The sequence below is a fragment of the Pseudophryne corroboree genome, chromosome 2 (assembly GCF_028390025.1).
Source record: "Pseudophryne corroboree isolate aPseCor3 chromosome 2, aPseCor3.hap2, whole genome shotgun sequence".
In the NCBI taxonomy this organism is placed as follows: domain Eukaryota; kingdom Metazoa; phylum Chordata; class Amphibia; order Anura; family Myobatrachidae; genus Pseudophryne; species Pseudophryne corroboree.
The window spans coordinates 56,591,193-56,616,899 of record NC_086445.1 but is presented as its reverse complement, the minus strand read 5'-3'; the positions used below and the strand labels follow the sequence as shown (position 1 = coordinate 56,616,899).

Here is a 25,707-nt window from a genome sequence, read left to right as displayed (position 1 = left end):
ATGCAAGTGACCACTCTCTGTTGATTTCAGGGGTCAAATTTGTGGCCCAAGACTAATTAACCCTTGCAAAACTACAGCTACTTATTCAAAATGGCAATTTATAAAATGGTGTTTGTGCCCACTTTGCCAGTGTATTTCATGCCCAAAACCGCATTGGGCCAAGCAAAATACAAGTGGGTCATATGTAACTGACCACCCTCTGTTGATTTCAGGTGTCAAATTTGTGGCCCAAGACTGGTTAACCCTTGCAAAACTACAGCTACTTATTCAAAATGGAAAATATGGTGTGTGTGCCCACTTTGCCAGTGTATTTCATGCCCAAAACAGCGTTGGGCCAGGCAAAATACAAGTGGGTCACATGCAAGTGACCACTCTCTGTTGATTTCAGGGGTCAAATTTGTGGCCCAAGATTAGTTAACCCTTGCAAAACTACAGCTACTTATTCAAAATAGCAAAACATGGTGTGTGTGCCCACTTTGCCAGTGTATTTCATGCCCAAAACAGCATTGGGCCAGGCAAAATACAAGTGGGTCACATGCAAGTGACCACTCTCTGTTGATTTCAGGGGTCAAATTTGTGGCCCAAGACTAGTTAACCCTTGCAAAACTACAGCTACTTATTCAAAATGGCAATTTATAAAATGGTGTTTGTGCCCACTTTGCCAGTGTATTTCATGCCAAAAACAGCGTTGGGCCAAGCAAAATACAAGTGGGTCATATGTAAGTGACCACCCTCTGTTGATTTCAGGGGTCAAATTTGTGGCCCAAGACTAGTTAACCCTTGCAAAACTACAGCTACTTATTCAAAATGGCAATTTATAAAATGGTGTCTGTGCCCACTTTGCCAGTGTATTTCATGCCCAAAACAGCGTTGGGCCAAGCAAAATACAAGTGGGTCATATGTAACTGACCACCCTTTGTTGATTTCAGGTGTCAAATTTGTGGCCCAAGACTGGTTAACCCTTGCAAAACTACAGCTACTTATTCAAAATGGAAAATATGGTGTGTGTGCCCGCTTTGCCAGTGTATTTCATGCCCAAAACAGTGTTGGGCCAAACAAAATACAAGTGGGTCATATGTAACTGACCACCCTCTGTTGATTTCAGGTGTCAAATTTGTGGCCCAAGACTGGTTAACCCTTGCAAAACTACAGCTACTTATTCAAAATGGAAAATATGGTGTGTGTGCCCACTATGCCAGTGTATTTCATGCCCAAAACAGCGTTGGGCCAAGCAAAATACAAGTGGGTCATATGTAAGTGACTACGCTTTGTTGATTTCAGGTGTCAAATTTGTGGCCCAAGACTAATTAACCCTTGCAAAACTACAGCTACTTATTCAAAATGGCAATTTATAAAATGGTGTTTGTGCCCACTTTGCCAGTGTATTTCATGCCCAAAACAGCATTGGGTCAAGCAAAATACAAGTGGGTGATATGTAAGTGACCACCCTCTGTTGATTTCAGGGGTAAAATTTGTGGCCCAAAACTATTTAACCCTTGCAAAACTACAGCTACTTATTCAAAATAGCAAAATATGGTGTGTGCCCACTTTGCCAGTGTATTTCATGCCCAAAACAGCGTTGGGCCAAACAAAATACAAATGAGTGATATGTAAGTGACCACCCTCTATTGATTTCAGGTGTCAAATTTGTGGCCCAAGACTAGTTAACCCTTGCAAAACTACAGCTACTTATTCAAAATGGCAAAATATGGTGTGTGTGCCCACTTTGCCAGTGTATTTCATGCCCAAAACAGCGTTGGGCCAAACAAAATACAAGTGGGTGATATGTAAGTGACCACCCTCTGCTGATTTCAGGGGTCAAATTTGTGGCCCAAGACTAGTTAACCCTTGCAAAACTACAGCTACTTATTCAAAATGGCAAAACATGGTGTGTGTGCCCACTTTGCCAGTGTATTTCATGCCCAAAACAGCATTGGGCCAGGCAAAATACAAGTGGGTCACATGCAAGTGACCACTCTCTGTTGATTTCAGGGGTAAAATTTGTGGCCCAAGACTAGTTAACCTTTGCAAAACTACAGCTACTTATTCAAAATGGCAAAATATGGTGTGTGTGCCCACTTTGCCAGTGTATTGTATGCCCAAAACAGCGTTGGGCCAAGCAAAATACAAGTGGGTCATATGTAAGTGACCACCCTCTGTTGATTTCAGGGGTAAAATTTGTGGCCCAAGACTAGTTAACCCTTGCAAAACTACAGCTACTTATTCAAAATGGCAATTTATAAAATGGTGTCTGTGCCCACTTTGCCAGTGTATTTCATGCCAAAAACAGTGTTGGGCCAAGCAAAATACAAGTGGGTCATATGTAAGTGACCACCCTCTGTTGATTTCAGGTGTCAAATTTGTGGCCCAAGACTGGTTAACCCTTGCAAAACTACAGCTACTTATTCAAAATAGCAAATCATGGTGTGTGTGCCCACTTTGCCAGTGTATTTCATGCCCAAAACAGCGTTGGGCCAAGCAAAATACAAGTGGGTCATATGTAACTGACCACCCTTTGTTGATTTCAGGTGTCAAATTTGTGGCCCAAGACTGGTTAACCCTTGCAAAACTACAGCTACTTATTCAAAATGGAAAATATGGTGTGTGTGCCCGCTTTGCCAGTGTATTTCATGCCCAAAACAGTGTTGGGCCAAACAAAATACAAGTGGGTCATATGTAACTGACCACCCTCTGTTGATTTCAGGTGTCAAATTTGTGGCCCAAGACTGGTTAACCCTTGCAAAACTACAGCTACTTATTCAAAATGGAAAATATGGTGTGTGTGCCCGCTTTGCCAGTGTATTTCATGCCCAAAACAGTGTTGGGCCAAACAAAATACAAGTGGGTCATATGTAACTGACCACCCTCTGTTGATTTCAGGTGTCAAATTTGTGGCCCAAGACTGGTTAACCCTTGCAAAACTACAGCTACTTATTCAAAATGGAAAATATGGTGTGTGTGCCCACTATGCCAGTGTATTTCATGCCCAAAACAGCGTTGGGCCAAGCAAAATACAAGTGGGTCATATGTAAGTGACTACGCTTTGTTGATTTCAGGTGTCAAATTTGTGGCCCAAGACTAATTAACCCTTGCAAAACTACAGCTACTTATTCAAAATGGCAATTTATAAAATGGTGTTTGTGCCCACTTTGCCAGTGTATTTCATGCCCAAAACCGCATTGGGCCAAGCAAAATACAAGTGGGTCATATGTAACTGACCACCCTCTGTTGATTTCAGGTGTCAAATTTGTGGCCCAAGACTGGTTAACCCTTGCAAAACTACAGCTACTTATTCAAAATGGTAAAATATGGTGTGTGCCCACTTTGCCAGTATATTTCATGCTCAAAACAGCGTTGGGCCAGGCAAAATACAACTGCGTCATATGTAAGTGACCACCCTCTGTTGATTTCAGCTGTCAGATTTGTGGCCCAAGACTGGTTAACCCTTGCAAAACTACAGCTACTTATTCAAAATGGTAAAATATGGTGTGTGTGCCCACTTTGCCAGTGTATTTCATGCCCAAAACAGCGTTGGGCCAGGCAAAATACAAGTGGGTCACATGCAAGGGACCCTACTCTGTTGATTTCAGGTGTCAAATTTGTGACAGAAGACTTATTAACCCTTGCGAAACTGAATGATCTGAATAAGAAGCTGGAGTTCGAATAAGAAGTGAATAAGAAGCTGGAGCTTGAATAAGAAGTGAATAAGAAGCTGGCCGAATAAGAAGCTAACTTCAGCCTCGTGCCCCTGGGCCTAACCATCAAGATGAACAGGGAACTGTGGGGGCAGAGCACCAGGACCAGGATCAGCAGGGACATCCCCATTGCGTCTGAGTATGCCCCCCTCATTCTCCTACCCACCCGAACTAAGATCTGATCAAAATGTTATCCCACTCCTACTTCTGCCACTAGTTACCTGCTATTATGTTTTTTTCTTTCCATTGCTCGCTTCACCCCACCATGTGTTTTTCCTGTAATGTTTACCTCCACTGATTGCACACCTTTCCATTGTGCCCTACATGCAGGGTACATCATACTACTACATAAGCATCAGTTTTCCCATATATGAACTTGGCCCTTGTATGGCTCACCTCCCACAGTGTAACCTTCAAAGTGCGCCCAACATGGCTGCCCCATATGGTACACTTGTGGATGGGATGAAAAATACATGGACCTTGTGGTTTTGTTGGAACCCTACTCTAAACTGTAGGACTCTGAAATCACCCCCATTTTGTGTCATCTCTTCTAGGGGTGGACTATTCCACCCTGGGTAATCCTACGCTTAGCGCCCAAGACGGCTGCTGCACTTGGTACCTATAAGGGTGGAATACACAACCCTTGGAAGTTATTACCCAAAATGCCTGCACCAATCCTGCGTTATGCTTTCTGTGGGCTTAAGGTTTTCTTTTATGTCTGTGTTGCTTGTCTATTGTTGTATTACTCAAATCCTCTGTATTATGTGCATTGTTTTTGATGTCTGTAAAGCGCCTTGAGTCCTGTTGGAGAAAGAGCGCTATATAAATAAAAATTATTATTATTATTATTATCTTTTTATCGGGGGCAACCCACGCTTCATCACACACCTCATTTAGTTCTTCTGATTCAGGAAAAACTATAGGTAGTTTTTTCACACCCCACATAATACCCTGTTTAGTGGTACCTGTAGTATCAGCTAAATGTAACGCCTCCTTCATTGCCAAAATCATATAACGTGTGGCCCTACTGGAAAATACGGTTGATTCGTCACCGTCGCCACTGGAATTCCAAAAATAAAGGCATCCATTCTGGTGTCGACCCCCTAGGAGGTGACATCCCCATATTTGGCAATTGCTCCGCCTCCACACCAATATCGTCCTCATACATGTCGACACACACGTACCGACACACAGCAGACACACAGGGAATGCTCTTAACGAAGACAGGACCCCACTAGCCCTTTGGGGAGACAGAGGGAGAGTTTGCCAGCACACACCAAAGCGCTATATATGACAGGGATAGCCTTATAATAAGTGCTCCCTGTATAGCTGCTTTTATAATATAATTTTTGCCACTATTTTGCCCCCCCTCTCTTGTTTTACCCTGTTTCTGTAGTGCAGTGCAGGGGAGAGACCTGGGAGCCGTCCTGACCAGCGGAGCGGTGTAAGGAAAATGGCGCTGTGTGCTGAGGAGATAGGCCCCGCCCCTTTTTCGGCGGGCTCGTCTCCCGCTCTTTAGTGGATTCTGGCAGGGGTTAAATATCTCCATATAGCCCCCGGAGGCTATATGTGAGGTATTTTTTAGCCAAATAGGTTTTCATTTGCCTCCCAGGGCGCTCCCCTCCCAGCGCCCTGCACCCTCAGTGACTGCCGTGTGAAGTGTGCTGAGAGGAAAATGGCGCACAGCTGCAGTGCTGTGCGCTACCTTTAGAAGACTGAGGAGTCTTCTGCCGCCGATTCTGGACCTCTTCTTGTTTCAGCATCTGCAAGGGGGCCGGCGGCGGGGCTCCGGTGACCATCCAGGCTGTACCTGTGATCGTCCCTCTGGAGCTGATGTCCAGTAGCCAAGAAGCCAATCCATCCTGCACGCAGGTGAGTTCACTTCTTCTCCCCTAAGTCCCTCGTTGCAGTGATCCTGTTGCCAGCAGGACTCACTGTAAAATAAAAAACCTAAGCTAAACTTTTCTAAGCAGCTCTTTAGGAGAGCCACCTAGATTGCACCCTTCTCGGCCGGGCACAAAAATCTAACTGAGGCTTGGAGGAGGGTCATAGGGGGAGGAGCCAGTGCACACCACCTGATCGGAAAGCTTTACTTTTTGTGCCCTGTCTCCTGCGGAGCCGCTATTCCCCATGGTCCTTTCAGGAACCCCAGCATCCACTAGGACGATAGAGAAAGTCGGTTGGGTGTCTGTTTTTTTCCCTATCTAATAGACAGGAAAAAACAGACACTCAACCGACTTTACAAACAATTGAATTCCCCCCTTAATGTCCATTTGATCTCCGAGGGGTCTATTTAACAAGCCTTGGATGGAAATAAAGCACACCGAGATAAAGTATCAGCCAATCAGCTCCTAACTGTCATTTTCCGAACACAGCCTGTAACATGGCAGTTAGGAGCTGATTGGCTGGTACTTTATCTCCTTCCAAGGCTTAGTAAATAGTCCCCTAAGGCTGTAAATGCTGTAATCACTATGTAAATTGGGAGTGTTGAAGATGCTATGTACAGCCCCCCTCCCAAACCTCCCCAAAAAAGCACAACCCTACATTATATCAATAGTCAGTGGGTTAAGGGTCTGAATGATTACAGCAAGATAGTCAGTAAATTTAACGCACCATTTATTTTTGGGGGACAAAATAAAAAAATGTGGTTTTGCCTCTAAACTATCTGCTGTGTTAAATCTAGCGACTATCTCAGACATTTCACTGCAGATAAGAAGCTCTTGGCCCATTTTAATCTGCCGCTTTTTTCCTTTAGGCTTTTGGTAACTACAACCCTATTTGTTCCTTCTGTATTTGTAAGGATATCTTTATGTCTATCCCACGCATGTTTAAATTGCTCTACCGTCTTAGCCTCTACCACCTCTGATGGGAGGGATCTCAATGGAATTGCGCCGGCTTCAACTAATCGCAGGGTATTGCATTTGGCCCCAAAACTCTTACTACAGATTTAAAAGGTTAAATGAACATGGCGTATGTATCCTCACAAAGTCGTAGAGAGTGATAAAGTGGATAGAGATACAGTACCAACCAATCAGCTCCTAGCTGTCACGTTACAGGCTGCACTGGAAAAATGGTTGTTAGGAGCTGATTGGATGGTAGTTTCTCTCTCTCCAAGGCTTAGTATATCTGCCCAAAAATATGATTCGTTCTGAAACAAGGGGCCACATGATACAGTGGGGTCTATTTTTTATGAGTCAAAAAACAACCCCCCACCCGCACGAAGCTGTGCACTAAAAATTGCGCTTAGAAGAGGCAAACCGGGCATATACTTACCCTTCCAACACAAATGGCCCGATTCAGACCTGGAGGCAGCTGTGCGGTCGCTCGCAACTGCCACATTCTGGCGGTCTGCGCACCGCCCGTTGTGCGCGTGCGTGACCTTACACATTGCAGGCGCAATGTGATTGACAGGCGTTGCGGGGGCGGCGTTAAAGAATTGCGGGGGTGGCGCCGGAAAATGGGGACATCACACGCTGCCGCTACGGGGTAAAAAAAATTACTGCTGACCACCTGACCTTAAACCTAATTAATTAAATCTAATTGCGGATGCATCGGAAGGCGACCTCACACAAGCTGGGCGGCCTTGCCCTTTGCTGGGCGGTCCCCAGCATGTGCGGAGATGAACGCAGATCTGGCTGCTAATGCAGCGATCCGCGTTCATCTCTTAATAACCCCCAAAGTTATTTGGAGCCCTGATGGAAATGTGCATTTCTGCAGGTTATCCTGTATTGTGCAACTTTGAGTAACTATTGTCAAAATGATGCAGTATCTCAGAAGACAAAAAACATTGCCGCCAAGACGTGTTAGATACATTTAGAGTTGATCAGTCTACCTGGACAGAACACGCTGTATAGTTATTTATAGGAGCATTATTACGGCTAGAAAATCGGTTCTTAATGTTCTCCTAACTTATTTTTATTACCACCATCACAACAGAACATATTTCCTCCTCCTTCACAGAAATTGCATTTTATATCTAAAGCTGAAGTAAATCCATCCCTTTTCAAATAAAAAAGCTGTAAAAACAGAATAAGTGGAACCCCCCTGAATCTAATTTCTGGCTTTCAACGCAGCCCGTCAATTGTCATCGTGTTGGAAAGCGTCTCAAATGGAAAATTCTGATCCCGTAGCCAATTTAGTATTGGCAGAATTACATTTATAAGCGGCAGTTCCATTCAGAGTTGGTCGATAATTTATGTTGACAGGCTTTTAGATTTAACTTGGAAAACAAAGAAGTTTTTTTAATCCCTCCCTACCCCACCGCACCACAAAGTCCTCTAATCTTTCACGGTGAGAACATGTTTGGACAGCATTTGACATGTGCTGTTTCAGTTAGAACGCAAATAAGAAGCAATATAACAAAAAATTACAGAGTTTTGTAGATGTGAATACTTACTCGTAGAATGTGGTCCAACCGTTCTCGTTGCTCTTGGTGGCAAGAAGACCAGAATTTCCATGGTAGGTCATCATGGCAAGTTCGTTACCTTGTTCCGACACGCTTTTGAGGGCACTGTTTGTGCCAATGGTCAACCAGAAGACTTGTCCATCGGGTACCACCAACCAGAGTGGCATGCCGGTGGAATCCCGCCTTATGTTTAGAGTATTCCCATTGTTATCTGTGATAAGGGTAAGGTCTCCATCCCCGGTGTAGGTAAAGTTGTAGAGATAATCCCCAGTTGTAAGGCTTTGGGTGTACAGGTGTCGCCCAGTAGTGTCAAATAGATATAATTCCTGATCAATGGGAGAAGACACCTCGTACAGGTTCTGACTGTTGAGGAATGGTTTATTGGTACGGATAAACCGAATCCTGATATTTCCCAGATCTGCCACATACAAGTCCCCATCCGCACATACAGCTAGAGATGAAGGAGCATTCAACTTAGCATCCTTTGCGTAACCATCATCTCCAGAAAAACACTCACAACTGGGGTCGTTCTTGCAATCACAGCCACTCGGTGCACCGGCCACCAGTGAGATTTCACCATTGGTGGTGACCTGTCTGATTCGGTTGATCTTTTTCTCGTCCGTTTCGGAGATGTACAAGATGCCATTATGAGAGACAGCCAAAGCAGTGGCAGCCTCCAAGGTGGCATGGACGGCTACCTTACTGAGGAGGAAGTGGTCGATACCGGGGACCTGGCAATGCATTGGTCTCCCAGCCACAATGCGCACTTGGTGATTTTCAGAGATCTGCAACACCACATTGTTGTCAAGGACATAGAGGGAGTTATCCATTGGGTTTACCGCCATGTCTGTCGGCCATTCAAGGCGAACCTAAAAAGAGTCATGAGCACATTTCAGAAACAGTTATATGAATATGAAAACATTGATAGGGGTGTCATACTCCTCCACATTTAATGTGAACCCATTGTGAGCCTTCAGTGGAGGCGGCCATTTTCTCTGAGCTGAACCAACATTCTGCTCCTCAGTGAACTTCGATTCAGATGGGTAAAATAGCTGCCGCACTGGGTGCACTCTACTCTACATACAATTCAGTTATGAAATCTACTGCACCAAACAAAACATGTGTGCAAATTCTGACTAACAGTATTTAGTAAATATGACGCTATAAACCAATATCATTTCAAGCTAATGATTACCTGCACTGGTGTCACCCATTACAAATCGAAGCGTAAACTTGTGGGGAAGGGGGTGTGGCCACACAGAGCATTTTCATAACTCTGGGGGTGTGTCCTGCATTCCCGGGAAATGCTGGGAGCACCCAGAGTCTCCCCACACTTGGTGTCTCCCGGTGCGGTCCGCACCCCCCCTAGTGACGCCACTGATTTTGCTACCTTAGTGTTTTATATTACGTAATGAAAGTATATGCAAATTTAATTCCGTACAAAATTAGCTCTACTGTAGCCCCGCTTCATATCATTCTTACATTTTCAGTAAAAAAAAACCAGGAGAATTCAGCAGTAAGCTGTAAGGGTTCGACTCCAAAGCTTATAACGCACAAGGTGTCCTGATATAACTTATTAACCATTTCCTCCCTGGCAGCCTGCAGATGGGGCTGCATCTTGTCTGAATGCCAGGCAAGTTCTGAATTAGATCCCTCCTGGCAGCCGGCCCGCTTTACCCTCTCTCGTATTAGGACATCACAGTGCACGCTTGGCTCTTTAATAATGCATGCTTCCATAGCTTTCAATAATCTTCGGAGCATCACTTACAGCGAGCTCTGTTACCATCTAGCACACAGCGCACTCTCAGCTGGCAGGGGAATTTTCCATTTTTAAACCCCATTTCTTGTCATCACTGCCAGTTAAATATTTCATAACCTTTGGACTCCTAGTGCCTCTGAGACCCGACTGCAGAACCTTCCTAGCCGTACAAGCTGAAATGGGTATCTCGCTCGCAGGAATAGCAGCCTGTGCTGTATATGTCTGCCATGCTAAACTGCTACTGTTTACCTAGAACCGTTTGGACAACTCATTATTTCTCCGGTTCCATGTACTCCTAGCTAAATGCGTATAAATGTCCCCATGCTGCTGTATATAAATGTGTTTATAATTACTGTTTGTAAATGGACAACATGCTACTGCAAAATATAAAGATAGAACATTAAAAATCCTCTCTCTCTTGCTTAAAGTGAAGGGTCCATTAGTGAAATTGTGAAGTGGATGATGGATGAGGTGATATTTTGTTTTGACCTTATGAGCTGTCAACTTATATGTGCAGAACTTTGGCTCAATATTTTAGTTACAACCCTGAGCACACCAATAATGCCTAGATGTCGAACGTCTATCATTGGTTCTCAACCTCAACCCTCAAGTTTTCCCGACAGGTCATGTTTTCAGGATTTCTGTCTGTGGTAGCATGTGAGATAATTACTGACCCAGCAAAATTGACTCGTCTGTGCATGATTAAAGACATCCAAAAAACCTGACCTGTTGTACTTGAGGACTGGAGTTGAGAACCGCTGGTCTAGAGAAAGACGGGGCAGAGACACTGAAAAATGTTTTCATGTCATTATTTTTTGGTGTGCTTGCTTTCTATCATTCGGATCCTGGGGGCTACGCCAAAGGCATCTCAATTTTTCTGCAGGGTATTCCTTTCACGTACAGCGGGAGATTTCCAACAGCAAGAATTTTACAGTCTTATTAAAAGACATATATAAAATGGGAGTAGGTTGACTTAAGTTGAAAATATATAATTGATTAAAATATTGGTTAAAAAAAATCTGTTGTTTATGAATCAGGCCAAGATGCAGCAGCTATTCTAGAAGACTTAAAAAGTTTCCGCAAAACAGCTTCATGATCCGATGCAAGAGCTGACTTTCCTGCATGAGATTAAACGCTTCGCCTTAAACTAGTCCCTTCGTAGGCCAAATTTATCTGTATTATTATAATGAGCAAAACAAACGCCAACATCCTCAGCTCTTTAAAGCACAGCATGACTCCGACTGCAACTAATTTGCAATCTGATGCAACCAAAATCCTCTTATATTCCTGCTGTTGCGAATCTTTGGGAGTGACAACGTCAGAGCGAGTTAATGAGATTCAGCTTGGCAATGTGCTGCGTCACACATTACTGCCGCGGAGGCAGAGATCAAACCTGCGCTGGGACAGGCCGGTACCTGTGAAATGTCCATGACGGAGTCACAGCTCAGGGGTCTGGCCGATGTCAAGTCGTTGGAGCCCAGCAAGGTGGAGATGATGCCGTTTTGGTCAATCCGGCGTATCATGGTGCCGTCGACAAAGTAGATGAGGCCAAACTTATCCACGGTGATACCTACGGGTGGTAAGAGAGCGACGTTAGATTATCTCTCGCAGGTGGCACAAAGTTTCCTAATTTATTCTACAGACTGAACTTGTGAAATGTGTTTTACATGGTGTGATGACACCTGAATACATCTGTGGATATATAAAGCACCGTCCTGCCTGGTACTGAGCGCTTATAAAAGTATCTGGCAGTGAGATATAAGTTAACCATTCCCTTTGATCAGATGAAGTGTTATTTGGATGCTCTGCTAATTATTCTTGTATGATTGCTTTTACTTTTTTTTTTTCTCAATACAAGTCACCTTCAACACTTACTGTAATTATAAGTCAGATTTTTCCAGCTAACGGACCTGACGGCATCAGACGAGGTAGCTTAGCTACCCCACAGAGCGGAGACGACCAGACGGAGTGCTCTGTTTGATCAATAGCGAGCAGAAGATCCAATTCAACTTGAAGCAGTATTGACTTGCAAACACTGGTGGTTACCCCTCCCAGTGCGCAGAGCTGTGATTCTAATCAAACACCGCGCCCGCGGTGTGAAGACTGGTGTGCATATATGTGCTGTGCCCTCTGACAACCTCAAATACTCCTCTGACACATTTTTAGCAGCGTGCCGGCGAACGACACAGGGCTACATGGCGTTTTTTTTACTTTCTTCTTCACACAATTCTAGTGATGACTTGATAAATAATTCCTTCACATTTCAAATAGCACATAAGACATGTTAAATGCTCAATTATCTATGTAAAAAACAGAATCTCTGCTAATATAATGAATCCGTTGGAAGGCCATCGAACGAACGTTAAACATTAGCGTGAAATGTTTTCGTTACAAAGACAGCGACCGGCTAGCTGTAGAGATCTGGGTCTACGATCTGATCTGATTTGTGGGCAATTTTGGCAGATGTGAGAGCCCAGATTGGACAGGGAATGTCATGCAGATCGCAGAGCCCCCACGCAGCCCAAGAAATGCAAACAAATATCAATATGGTCATAGAACTATCACATTTCCATCTATGCCCAATCCAATCGGATCGTGATTGGATTGGGAAGATCTGCATATTTTGAATGACCTACCCAATAGGTTAAAATCTAACAAGAATTTGGCAGTGTGTAGTGAGCAACTTCTGAAAGCAGTATAGTTCACCCTTCACTGTGACATGAATAGTATTAATGTTTCCTTTACATACCTAGGGCCTGATTCAGATTTGTACGCTAACGCTGCTGCAAATGTAATCACGGACGCAGATAAAGTGCTAAAATATGCAAATACTATTTTAAGCTGTCTCCACATGTATGAGCGTGAGATGGACTGTGTAGAAATGCCCACTTATCTGAGCACTGTGTACATCCGCCGTCTGGACCGCGCACACTACAACACTGGCGAAAGAGCGGTGGCTCGTGTAGGTCCTGGTCACACAGATAGGACCCTGACACTTACAACATATATGGCTGCTGTATCAGTGGTTCTGCGAGAGAGAAGCTCGCCCACGACATACCCAGTACACGCCCACATGCACAAGCTCGCCCATGACATACCCAGTACATGCCCACACGCACAAGCCCACCCATGACGTACCCAGTACACGCCCACATGCACAAGCTCGCCCATGACATACCCAGTACACGCCCACATGCACAAGCTCGCCCATGACATACCCAGTACACGCCCACACGCACAAGCTCGCCCATGACGTACCCAGTACACGCCACATGCACAAAGCCCACCCATGACATACCCAGTACACGCCACATGCACAAAACCCACCCATGACATACCCAGTACACGCCACATGCACAAAGCCCACCCATGACATACCCAGTACATGCCCACACGCACAAGCCCACCCAAGACATACCTAGTACACACACGCAAAAGCCCACCCATGACATACTCAGTACACGCCACATGCACAAAGCCCACCCATGACATACCCACTACACGCCACATGCACAAAGCCCGCCCATTACATACCCACATGTACAAGCCCACCCATGACATACCTAGTACACGCCCACACGCACAAGCCCGCCCATGATATGCCCAGTACACACACACACACACACACACACATGCAAAAGCCCGCCCATGACATACCGAGTACACGCCTGCACATGCCTGCCCATGACATACCTAGTACACGCCCACATACACAAGCCTACATACAACATACCAAGTACACACCCACATGCACAAGTCCACCCATGACACACGCAATACACGCCCATATGCACAAGCCCGCCCATGGCACACCCAGTACACGCCCACACGCACGCCCATGACACACCCAGTACACACCCACATGCATAAACTCGCCATGACATACCCAGTACACACCCACATGCAGATGCCCGTCCATAACATACCCAGTACACGCCCATATGCACAAGCCTGCCCATGACACACCCAGAACACACCCACACGCACAAGCCCGCCCATGACACCCAGTACATGCCCACATGCACAAGCCCACCCATGACACACCCAGTACACGCCCACATGCACAAGCCCGCTCATGACACACCCAGTATACGCCCACACGAACAAGCCTGCCCATGACACACCCAGTACATGCCCACACGAACAAGCCCGCCCATGACACACCCAGTACACGCCCACACGCACAAGCCTGCCCAAGACACACCCAGTACACGCCCAAGTCCGCTCATGACACACCCAGTACATGCCCACATGCACAAGCCTGCTCATGACAGACCCAGTATACGCCCACATGCACAAGCCCGCCCATGACGCACCCAGTATAGGCCCACATGCACAAGCCCACCCAGTATATGCCCACATGCACAAGCCCGCCCATGACACACCCAGTATATGCCCACATGCACAAGCCCGCCCATGACACACCCAGTACACGCCCACAACAAAGTCTGTTTTTTGCGTTTCGTCACTGCATGCAACGCGGAATCAGGCCCTTAAAACATTCATGTATCCACTAAAAAGTGTCTAGGAGATGCTAACCTGTGGAACTACAAGTACCATCGAGTCCCAGCAGCTGAAGTGTCACTTAGCATAAATCTGTTCTAGAGCACAGGGCAGTGGGCACCAGATATGTTCCCCAATTTACCCCAACAGTCTAGGTTTTAGGAATATCCTGCTTGTACACAGATGCTATAATCAAACTGACTGAGGTACTAAATAAGTCACCTGTGCTTAACCTGCATTTGGGAACCTCTGCACCAAGGTATCCCTAAGTATATGTTATTTATTTGGGATTATTCTGCAGTACAAGTTGCACTGGGCCAATACATACACTTCTATTTAATCTTGCGTTGCCTATTATGTGTCAATCTATAAAACAGACTCTTTGTTATATGTTACATTTAGTCTTTGGAAGGATTTCACGTCTTCTGCTATAAAAAAAAATGGCAAAATCTTCATTCAGATATTTACCACTAACGTGCGCCTTTGCTAAGTGGTATTAGCGTGATAATGATGGTTTAGCTGGATTTATAAGTGGACAATGGCCGATATAGCCCATTGAGAGTCCTGTGACACCCAGTGAGCGACACAGAACTGAGCAAGTGTAATAGCGAGCTCCGGAACGCAGAATGTTACTGCTCCAGGTCTCCTCCACGGTTCACTGCAATGACAGAGATTTGTGGAGAACTTTCTCTGAAAAGCATTCCCATTGGAAATAAAAATTCAGACGTGTAATTCTACATATGGCGGAGACGTTTAACTGTGGACAAGGATTACAATTAAATTCTGAAACTGTAGCTGAGGTTTCGTATGGCTTGATTTAAAAGCCACTTGTGGTTTGGGTTTGATTGAAGGCAGGCTCGGCGCGCGGTTTTACCCTGAAGAAGGAACGGTTTATGGTGCGTTAAGTATATCTTTTTGTACGTTAATCTGGGCTTCCTAGCATTTTGTACAATATGGGAAGAAAGGGGCATAGACTCATTAAATAAAGCCTGCCGACTCCGATCCACATCTCAGGATATATGGAGGAAAGTGCAGCTTTCTCTTCTGAGAACTGAGAGTTCTTGTTTTACAAATCATTACTCTTCTCATTATTAGTGTGCCAGCTTTAGCATTCTGCAGAGTATTTCACTCTTCAACTTATCCCCTGAGATGTGACATAACATATCCTAATTGTGCCTTATTATATAGGACGTCCAATCTGTCATTAATACACAGGAACAGTTATTACTAATTTCTCGCTGGCACATAAGGAGGGGGCTGTAAGATATAGGAAATGTGACCTATGTTTAGTTATGTTGTCTGTTCATATGGGGTCATTCCGAGTTGATCGTAGCTGTGCTAAATTTGGCACAGCTACGATCTTCTTACCTGACATGCGGGGGGACGTCCAGCACAGGGCTAGTCCGCCCCGCATGTCAGTCCAGCCCCCCCTCGCAGAAGTGCAAAGGCATCGCACAGCGGCGATGCCTTTGCACTTCAAGAGTAGCTCCTGGCCAGCCGCTGCGACCCGCCAACAGTTCGGTCCGGCCATGCCTGCGTTGGTTGGACCAAACCCATGAGACGGTGGCCAAACGGCGCTGTTCCGCCCCCTCCCGCCCAGCGATCGCCTCTGCCTGTCAATCAGGCAGAGGCGATCGCATCCCTGCTATGGCCTTCGGCTCTGCTGCGTTAAACCACAGCGAGCGAACGGGTCAGAATGACCCCCATAGACCTGTGTAATATGTAGCTGTTTGTAGGTGCAAGCAGGGCCAGCGCTTACACTAGGCATGCTTAGCCGATTGCCTAGGGAGCCAGGATATAGGGGTGCCTAAACCACTGGATGAGTGACCTAATGTGTCTTTATTTTCACCACGGTTCCACCACTTGGAGTGCACACATGAAGGGGCAGCAGCTGGCAGTGTCTTACCTTCTGCCTAAGCTGCTGATGGCTGGTCCTCCATGTTGGTAATGGGCTGGGAGAGAAGTACTGGAATATTATGTCACTGTCCAGTGCTGGAGAACCAGGAGGAGAAGATGTTGCCACCATGGACAGCACTAGTGGGGATGATAGGGGGGAGGACAATTTTGCAGAGTCCAACCCACTCCTGTATTTGGAGTGGTGGATGACCAGCATCACCCAACCAACAGTGTGCTGCCGCGGCCACACAAACGCATGGCTGGACCTTCCAATTAGTCTAACCACTTGGATGAGGTTGAAATACAATCACAGGAGCCGGGCAGGATCCTCAGCCAGCCTATCGACCAGAAAACACATATTTCCTACCGCCCCCCTTCCGTGGATCCACCACTTACTGCCAACACAAGGTAACAAAAAGGGGGGTAGGCGACAATCTCATCTGTCTCAATTCGTTTTTACCTCTAGGATTGTTAAGCGAGGCTTCTGCAGCTTTTCCACCATCCCCACACCGCGTATCATCAAAGGGAAGACACTGGTCTCCGGTCCCTGCCACCACTTCCGAATTTTTCAAAACATCCTTCACAACCGTCGTTGACTTGATCTTGTAGACACGCCGGCTGTTGGTGTCGGAGAGGAGTATGGCACCGGTCACTGGGTCTGTGGCCAAGTAATATTTATGGGCCGGACTGTGGCTGGGATGAATGAAAGGAGAAAATTAAGGATGACCATCTTATCACAACTCTATTATATCAAAGGAAGACACAAAGGTCTACATATGCTGAGGAAGACAATGTGACAATACGACAACTGTGCACAAACAATTGTAAGAAATAACTGCGTTGTAAAATGGAATACATCTGCAGAGGTGGAAAAAACTTCACATACAGGTCCACAAGAGAATTAACCCGACACCATATTGAACAAGACATTTTATTGTGCATTAGAAAAATCCTGAATGTACAACAGACTTCGCTTCTAAAGCTTGGTGACTCAGTGAGGTTGATAAATCCCACAACGCTGCTTAAACAACTTCCTAAAACACACCGGGCATGCTAGGATTGGAGGTTGTAGTTCAGCGAAAGGTTGAAACCACAAAAGTTCTGTGTCCTGGGAACACTTAAATCCTACGTTTCTAATCCAGGAGTTTTCTCTTTTTGGTGGGAAGAAACTTTTAGAGGACCTTTTTCGTTCGCAATGCAAAGTTACTGGGGGAAACAAAAAAAGTTTATTCTGGTGGAAGCTGTTGATGTAAAAGCCTCTAATTTGGATAAAAAGCAATTTACCTCCTGCAAAGAAGAGGTGGATGAGACTGCGCTGGCTTCCTCAGCAACATTGCGGAGAAGCTAAAGGATAATACGTTTTAGGCAGGGAAAGCACAGAGACCGCTACAACTTATAATCTGTTTCAAGCTGTTACAATAAGAGGGTTTTATTTTATTTTGTTTAATGAAGGTGGAATAGAAGCTGCATTTGATCTACAGACTACAAAAAGGGAACTAAACACTTCCAAACAGACGCAAACACGTTTCCTAGGCGGTAACACTTTCAGCTGGCTATTGTTGTTGATCAAGTGAGATGTGTTCGGCAAGACTGAACGGTGTTTACACCGGAGGCTTGGGGAGATGTAGGAGTAGGTGAGGAGGAAATGTGATCCGGCTCATTTGGAAAGCACATTCTAAACATGCTTTGCGCTCCATTAGGGGACAAATTGATACCATTTTGTACACTGGAGCCGTTTCCAGTTTGCATAGTAATTAACCCTGTTAAGACTGCATTTCTGCCATCTATAGGAAACAGAAAAGGAGGGACGGAGCAGAAAATAATCTGCAACGTCCAACATATGCGATTTGTGTGAACAGCGGAAATGAACATCTGAAACTATGGGGGTCATTCAGAGTTGATCGCTAGCTGCCGTTGTTCGGAGCGCAGCGATCAGGCTGAAAATCGTAATTTCTGCGCATGTGTATGCACCGCAGTGCGCACGCGCGACGTACAGGTACAAAGTCCTTTTTGGTTTTGCACAGGTTCTAGCGACATTTTTCATTCGCACTGGCGGGCGCAAGAAGATTGACAGGAAGGGGGCGTTTCTGGGTGTCAACTGACCGTTTTCAGGGAGTGCTTAGAAAAACGCAGGCGTGCCAGGGAAACGCAGGCGTGGCTGGGCGAATGCTGGGCGGGTGTGTGACGTGAAAAGTCGTCCCTCCAACGTTAGACTCAACGCACACGAAGAGTAAGTCCAGGGCTAGTCTTGTTTTGCACAAAAGGATTATGCAGGCGCTCTGCTCCACAAGCGTTCGCACTTCTGCAAAGGGAAAATACACTCCCCGGTGGGTGGCGACAATGCGTTTGCATGGCTGCTAAAAACTGCTAGCGACCGATCAACTCGGAATGACGCCCTATAGTCCAAGTAGTCGCTTTTGTGTCTTCATTGCACAACACAGTTTGAACAGTTCAGTAAAATGAAGAACCCAGCCGCTGTGTTGCAATTCCCCTGCATGTGCCCGTACACAATGGCTTAAATGCTATTTATTGTTTTAATTCAATGTATGGATTGTTAGAATATGGAAACATACCCCATAGCCCCCCATACTGTTAGACCTAGACATACTGGGGTGTTTTGAGAGAGGGGAGGACCTGTGTGCAGGCTCCATGCGGACCGCCACCTCTCTGGTAGCGTTGTGGACTGTGGCTGCTTCGTTCCAGAGTCCATGCGCAGGTCTCCGGAAACATGGCGTCCAAGCCTGGTTTCCCGGGGACAACTCTATTGCACATGCAGAGATCACAGGGAAAACGGCCACCGCACCATTTTCACAGTGACTACTGCCTGCAGCGTCGGCTGCCGCGGGACTCTGGAGAGGTAAGTATAAGTTTATAGGTGCAGGGGGTGCAGAGTGGACACCTTGCACTCCGTATACTGTAGATACCCAATTGTATTCCGTCATTCAAGCGACATTTAGAAGGTCGACAGCAGAATGTCATCAGTTATGATGTCCACATGGTCAAACTGTTGACATAATGAACGTCGACACCTGGAAAATAGAATAGACAGAATGGCGAAAACGGAAATGCTGACATTGTGAAAATGCCGACATGTGCATTAGAGTCAGAATTACACAAAACACTGTCTGTAGATAACAATGTAAACGTTACAGTAGTGCCAACTTTATGAACACGTCGACATAATATACTAGAGTGTACTGATCCGATATGGATGCAGTGGGAACCAGAGACGGCTCTAGCCTCCGTTGTATATTTTGCACACTCAGAAACACCCGCGTTCCATGTGGGCGACACAGCAATGGGGGAAACACCCTCGCTCTCTGAATCCTCCCACAGTATTCCCCGGTCACTTCCCCACCACAGGGCCACATCACCTGTCAGTGCTACTGTGTGTATGTACGGCAGATTGGCGGTAACACGTCCCACTTTCCTGCATGTCAGTCACATGTCAGTGAGCACGTGACCCATGAGCTCACAGCGACCTCGCGGGAATCTGCTCTCAGTGTGATTAGGGCTGTAGCAGACCAGCTCTATGTATATACATTAAGGCTTTGGCCAAGTTCTCGGAACAGACATCCATGAGTGCGTGTCACCCCCGCCGCAGACACTTCTCACTTTATTAGCAAACAACAAACAGTTTTTCACGTCAGGGAACGTACTTTAAAGTGACAGAAAGAGTGCCCTCGCCTGGAAAATGTGATAAAGGTGCATCGTACAGGACACCTCCCACTGTCACCGTACAGGACACCTCCCACTTTCACCGTACAGGACACCTCCCACTGTCACCGTACAGGACACCTCCCACTGTCATCTTACAGGACACCTCCCACTGTCATCTTACAGGACACCTCCCACTGTCACCGTACAGGACACCTCCCACTGTCATCTTACAGGACACCTCCCACTGTCACCGTACAGGACACCTCCCACTGTCATCTTACAGGACACCTCCCACTGTCATCTTACAGGACACCTCCCACTGTCATCTTACAGGACACCTCCCACTGTCATCTTACAGGACACCTACCGCAGTCATCGTACAGGACACCTCCCACTGTCACCGTACAGGACACCTCCCACTGTCATCGTACAGGACACCTCCCACTGTCATCGTACAGGACACCTCCCACTGTCATCGTACAGGACACCTCCCACTGTCATCGTACAGGACACCTCCCACTGTCATCGTACAGGACACCTCCCGCAGTCATCGTACAGGACACCTCCCGCAGTCATCGTACAGGACACCTCCCGCAGTCATCGTATAGGACACCTCCCACTGTCACCGTACAGGACACCTCCCACTGTCACCGTACAGGACACCTCCCACTGTCACCGTACAGGACACCTCCCACTGTCACTGTACAGGACACTTCCCACTGTCACCGTACAGGACACCTCCCACTGTCACCGTACAGGACACCTCCCACTGTCATCGTACAGGACACCTCCCACTGTCATCGTACAGGACTGTCATCGTACAGGACACTTCCCACTGTCATCGTACAGGACACCTACCGCATTCATCGTACAGGACACCTACCGCATTCATCGTACAGGACACCTACCGCAGTCATCGTACAGGACACCTACCGCAGTCATCGTACAGGACACCTACCGCAGTCATCGTACAGGACACCTCCCACTGTCATCGTACAGGTCACCTCCCACTGTCATCGTACCGGACACCTCCCACTGTCATCTTACAGGACACCTCCCACTGTCATCTTACAGGACACCTCCCACTGTCATCGTACAGGACACCTCCCACTGTCATCGTACAGGACACCTCCCACTGTCATCGTACAGGACACCTCCCACTGTCATCGTACAGGACGGATGGCGGTCATTAGGTTGACATTAGTTAGGTCGACATACATGATTGGGTCGACCACATTTGGTCGACATGCATTAGGTCAACATGACTACTAGGTTGACATGGTCATTAGGTCGACATAGAAAAAGGTCGACATGAGTTTAAAAAAAAAAATATATTTTTTTTTAACCTTTTTCATACTTAATCCACGTGGACTACAACTGGGAATGGTAACCTGCACCGTGTTTGTCACGGTGCACTAATTGTGGTTCCCCGTCACTTTCCGACAAAAACAACACAAAAAAAACAAAAAACGAAAAAGACTCATGTCGACGTTTTTACATGTTGACCTAGCACATGTCGACCTAATGGCCATGTCGACCTAGTGATCATGTCGACCAAACGTGGTCGACCCACTGTATGTCGACCTAAGTCATGTTGACGTAATGAACCACACCCGTACAGGACACCTCCCACTGTCATCGTACAGGACACCTCCCACCGTCATCGTACAGGACACCTCCCACTGTCATCGCACAGTAGACATCCTATAGTCATTGCACAGTACACCTCTTGTTGTCATTGTACAGTACACATCTTGTTGTCATTGTACAGTACACATCTTGTTGTCATTGTACAGTACACATCTTGTTGTCATTGTACAGTACATATATCACTGCCATTGTACAGTACACCTCCCATTCTTATTATACAGTACACCTCCCACAGTCATTGCACAGCACACCTCCCACAGTCAATGCACAGTACACCTCCCATTGTCATTGCACAGCACATCTCCCATTGTCATTGCACAGCACACCTCCCATAGTCATTGCACAGCACACCTCCCATTGTCATTGCACAGCACATCTCCCATTGTCATTGCACAGCACACCTCCCGTAGTCATTGCACAGCACACCTCCCATAGTCATTGCACAGCACAACTCCCATAGTCATTGCACAGTACACCTCCCATAGTCATTGCACAGTACACCTCCCATAGTCATTACACAGCGCACCTCCCATAGTCATTGCACAGCGCACCTCCCATAGTCATTGCACAGTGCACCTCCCATAGTCATTGCACAGTGCACCTCCCATAGTCATTACACAGCGCACCTCCCATAGTCATTGCACAGTACACCTCCCATAGTCATTGCACAGTACACCTCCCATAGTCATTGCACAGTACACCTCCCATAGTCATTACACAGCACACCTCCCATAGTCATTGCACAGTGCACCTCCCATAGTCATTGCACAGTGCACCTCCCATAGTCATTGCACAGTGCACCTCCCATAGTCATTGCACAGTGCACCTCCCATAGTCATTGCACAGTACACCTTATTGTAATTGCACAGTACACCTCCCATTGTCATTGTACAGTACACCTCCCATTGTTATCATACAGGACACCTCCCATTGTTATCATACAGGACATCTCCTATAGTCACCGCCCAGTATACATCCCATAGTCATCGTACAGTACACCTTATTGTCATTGCACAGTACACCTCCCATTGTCATTGCACAGCACACGTCCCATAGTCATTACACAGCACACCTCCCATAGTCATTGCACAGTGCACCTCCCATAGTCATTGCACAGTGCACCTCCCATAGTCATTACACAGCACACCTCCCATAGTCATTGCACAGTGCACCTCCCATAGTCATTACACAGCACACCTCCCATAGTCATTGCACAGTGCACCTCCCATAGTCATTGCACAGTACACCTCCCATAGTCATTGCACAGTGCACCTCCCATTGTTATCATACAGGACATCTCCTATAGTAACCGCCCAGTATACATCCCATAGTCATCGTACAGTACACCTTATTGTCATTGCACAGTACACCTCCCATTGTCATTGCACAGCACACGTCCCATAGTCATTACACAGTGCACCTCCCATAGTCATTACACAGCACACCTCCCATAGTAATTGCACAGCACACCTCCCATAGTCATTGCACAGTGCACCTCCCATAGTCATTGCACAGTGCACCTCCCATAGTCATTACACAGCACACCTCCCATAGTCATTGCACAGTGCACCTCCCATAGTAATTGCACAGTGCACCTCCCATAGTCATTGCACAGTGCACCTCCCATTGTTATCATACAGGACATCTCCTATAGTAACCACCCAGTATACATCCCATAGTCATCGTACAGTACACCTTATTGTCATTGCACAGTACACCTCCCATTGTCATTGCACAGCACACGTCCCATAGTCATTACACAGCACACCTCCCATAGTCATTGCACAGTGCACCTCCCATAGTCATTGCACAGTGCACCTCCCATAGTCATTACACAGCACACCTCCCATAGTCATTGCACAGTGCACCTCCCATAGTCATTACACAGCACACCTCCCATAGTCATTGCACAGTGCACCTCCCATAGTCATTGCACAGTACACCTCCCATAGTCATTGCACAGTGCACCTCCCATTGTTATCATACAGGACATCTCCTATAGTAACCGCCCAGTATACATCCCATAGTCATCGTACAGTACACCTTATTGTCATTGCACAGAACACCTCCCATTGTCATTGTACAGTACACCTTCTATAGCTATCGCACAGCACATATCCCATAGTCATTGCACAGTACACCTCCCATAGTCATTGCATAGTACACCTCCCATTGTCATTGTACAGTACACCTTCTATAGTTATCGCACAGCACATATCCCATAGTCATTGCACAGTACACCTCCCATAGTCATTGCACAGTACACCTCCCATAGTCATTGCACAGTGCACCTCCCATAGTCATTACACAGCACACCTCCCATAGTCATTGCACAGTGCACCTCCCATAGTCATTGCACAGTACACCTCCCATAGTCATTGCACAGTGCACCTCCCATAGTCATTACACAGCACACCTCCCATAGTCATTGCACAGTGCACCTCCCATAGTCATTGCACAGTACACCTCCCATAGTCATTGCACAGTGCACCTCCCATTGTTATCATACAGGACATCTCCTATAGTAACCGCCCAGTATACATCCCATAGTCATCGTACAGTACACCTTATTGTCATTGCACAGAACACCTCCCATTGTCATTGTACAGTACACCTTCTATAGCTATCGCACAGCACATATCCCATAGTCATTGCACAGTACACCTCCCATAGTCATTGCACAGTGCACCTCCCATAGTCATTACACAGCACACCTCCCATAGTCATTGCACAGTGCACCTCCCATAGTCATTGCACAGTACACCTCCCATAGTCATTGCACAGTGCACCTCCCATAGTCATTACACAGCACACCTCCCATAGTCATTGCACAGTGCACCTCCCATAGTCATTGCACAGTACACCTCCCATAGTCATTGCACAGTGCACCTCCCATTGTTATCATACAGGACATCTCCTATAGTAACCGCCCAGTATACATCCCATAGTCATCGTACAGTACACCTTATTGTCATTGCACAGAACACCTCCCATTGTCATTGTACAGTACACCTTCTATAGCTATCGCACAGCACATATCCCATAGTCATTGCACAGTACACCTCCCATAGTCATTGCATAGTACACCTCCCATTGTCATTGTACAGTACACCTTCTATAGTTATCGCACAGCACATATCCCATAGTCATTGCACAGTACACCTCCCATAGTCATTGCACAGTACACCTCCCATAGTCATTGCATAGTACACCTCCCATTGTCATTGTACAGTACACCTTCTATAGCTATCGCACAGCACATATCCCATAGTCATCATACAGTACATCTTATTGTCATTGCACAGTACACCTTCTATAGCTATCGCACAGCACATATCCCATAGTCATTGCACAATACACCTCCCATAGTCATTGCACAGTACACCTCCCATAGTCATTGCACAATTCACCTCCCATAGTCATTGCACAATACACCTCCCATAGTCATTGCACAGTACACCTCCCATAGTCATTGCACAGTACACCTCCCATAGTCACGGTCCAGTACACTCCCCACTGTTATCGTTCAGTTAAGTAGGGGGTGGCATGTAACACTGTGGCCTGGCAGCTGCTGCACATACCAGACAGGAACCAAGCTGCAGCTCTGATATTTGCAGGAGGTGGGGTATAATATTACATCTTGTGTTTGGGAGAAAATCTTTGGACTAACACATATATGTAAATAATATGTTACTCTTGCCCTCGGCAATCAATGGGATTGCCTTTGAATAAACATTCAGTGATCGATGCTGGGGAGAGAGCCACTCTGTCTTGTCCAGTGATACCTCACTAATCAAGATTGGTGGATTCCATAGAAATGCTGCTCTAACGAGCAGGAAGTAATATATCTATCAGTCATTATTCTTACATAAACGGCAGAGGAGCTAATTAGCCATGAAAGACACAATGTTAGAATGGGTTTAATATCTCAGCTCAATGCAGTTTCGGAGAAGTGGGGAAGACAAGAAACAGCTCTGTAATCCATCATGTCCCGGAGTATGTATCAAGATGAGCCGGGCAATTAGCCAACGAGCCTTAGACTTAAGGAGAAGATTTCAGACAAGAGAAGTCTGGGTGACATATTCCTCCGATCCATCTTCCCCATTCGTGACCGTGCACAGGAAGCCCAGTTAGTGAGG

General features: G+C 46.3%; 1 protein-coding gene across 7 annotated transcripts in view; it reads right to left on the bottom strand.

The window, feature by feature from the left end:
* The window catches only part of TENM4 (teneurin transmembrane protein 4), a 1,727,786-nt gene that overhangs the window by 50,505 nt on the left and 1,651,574 nt on the right, over positions 1–25,707 (bottom strand). For all 7 annotated transcript variants that reach the window (XM_063951320.1, XM_063951326.1, XM_063951322.1 and 4 more), the window contains 3 exons: positions 16,719–16,951; positions 11,275–11,429; positions 8,092–8,969 (listed from right to left, as the gene is read on the bottom strand). In XM_063951320.1, the coding sequence (XP_063807390.1) occupies positions 8,092–8,969; positions 11,275–11,429; positions 16,719–16,951 (1,266 nt within the window). The remainder of the gene's footprint in view (positions 1–8,091; positions 8,970–11,274; positions 11,430–16,718; positions 16,952–25,707) is intronic.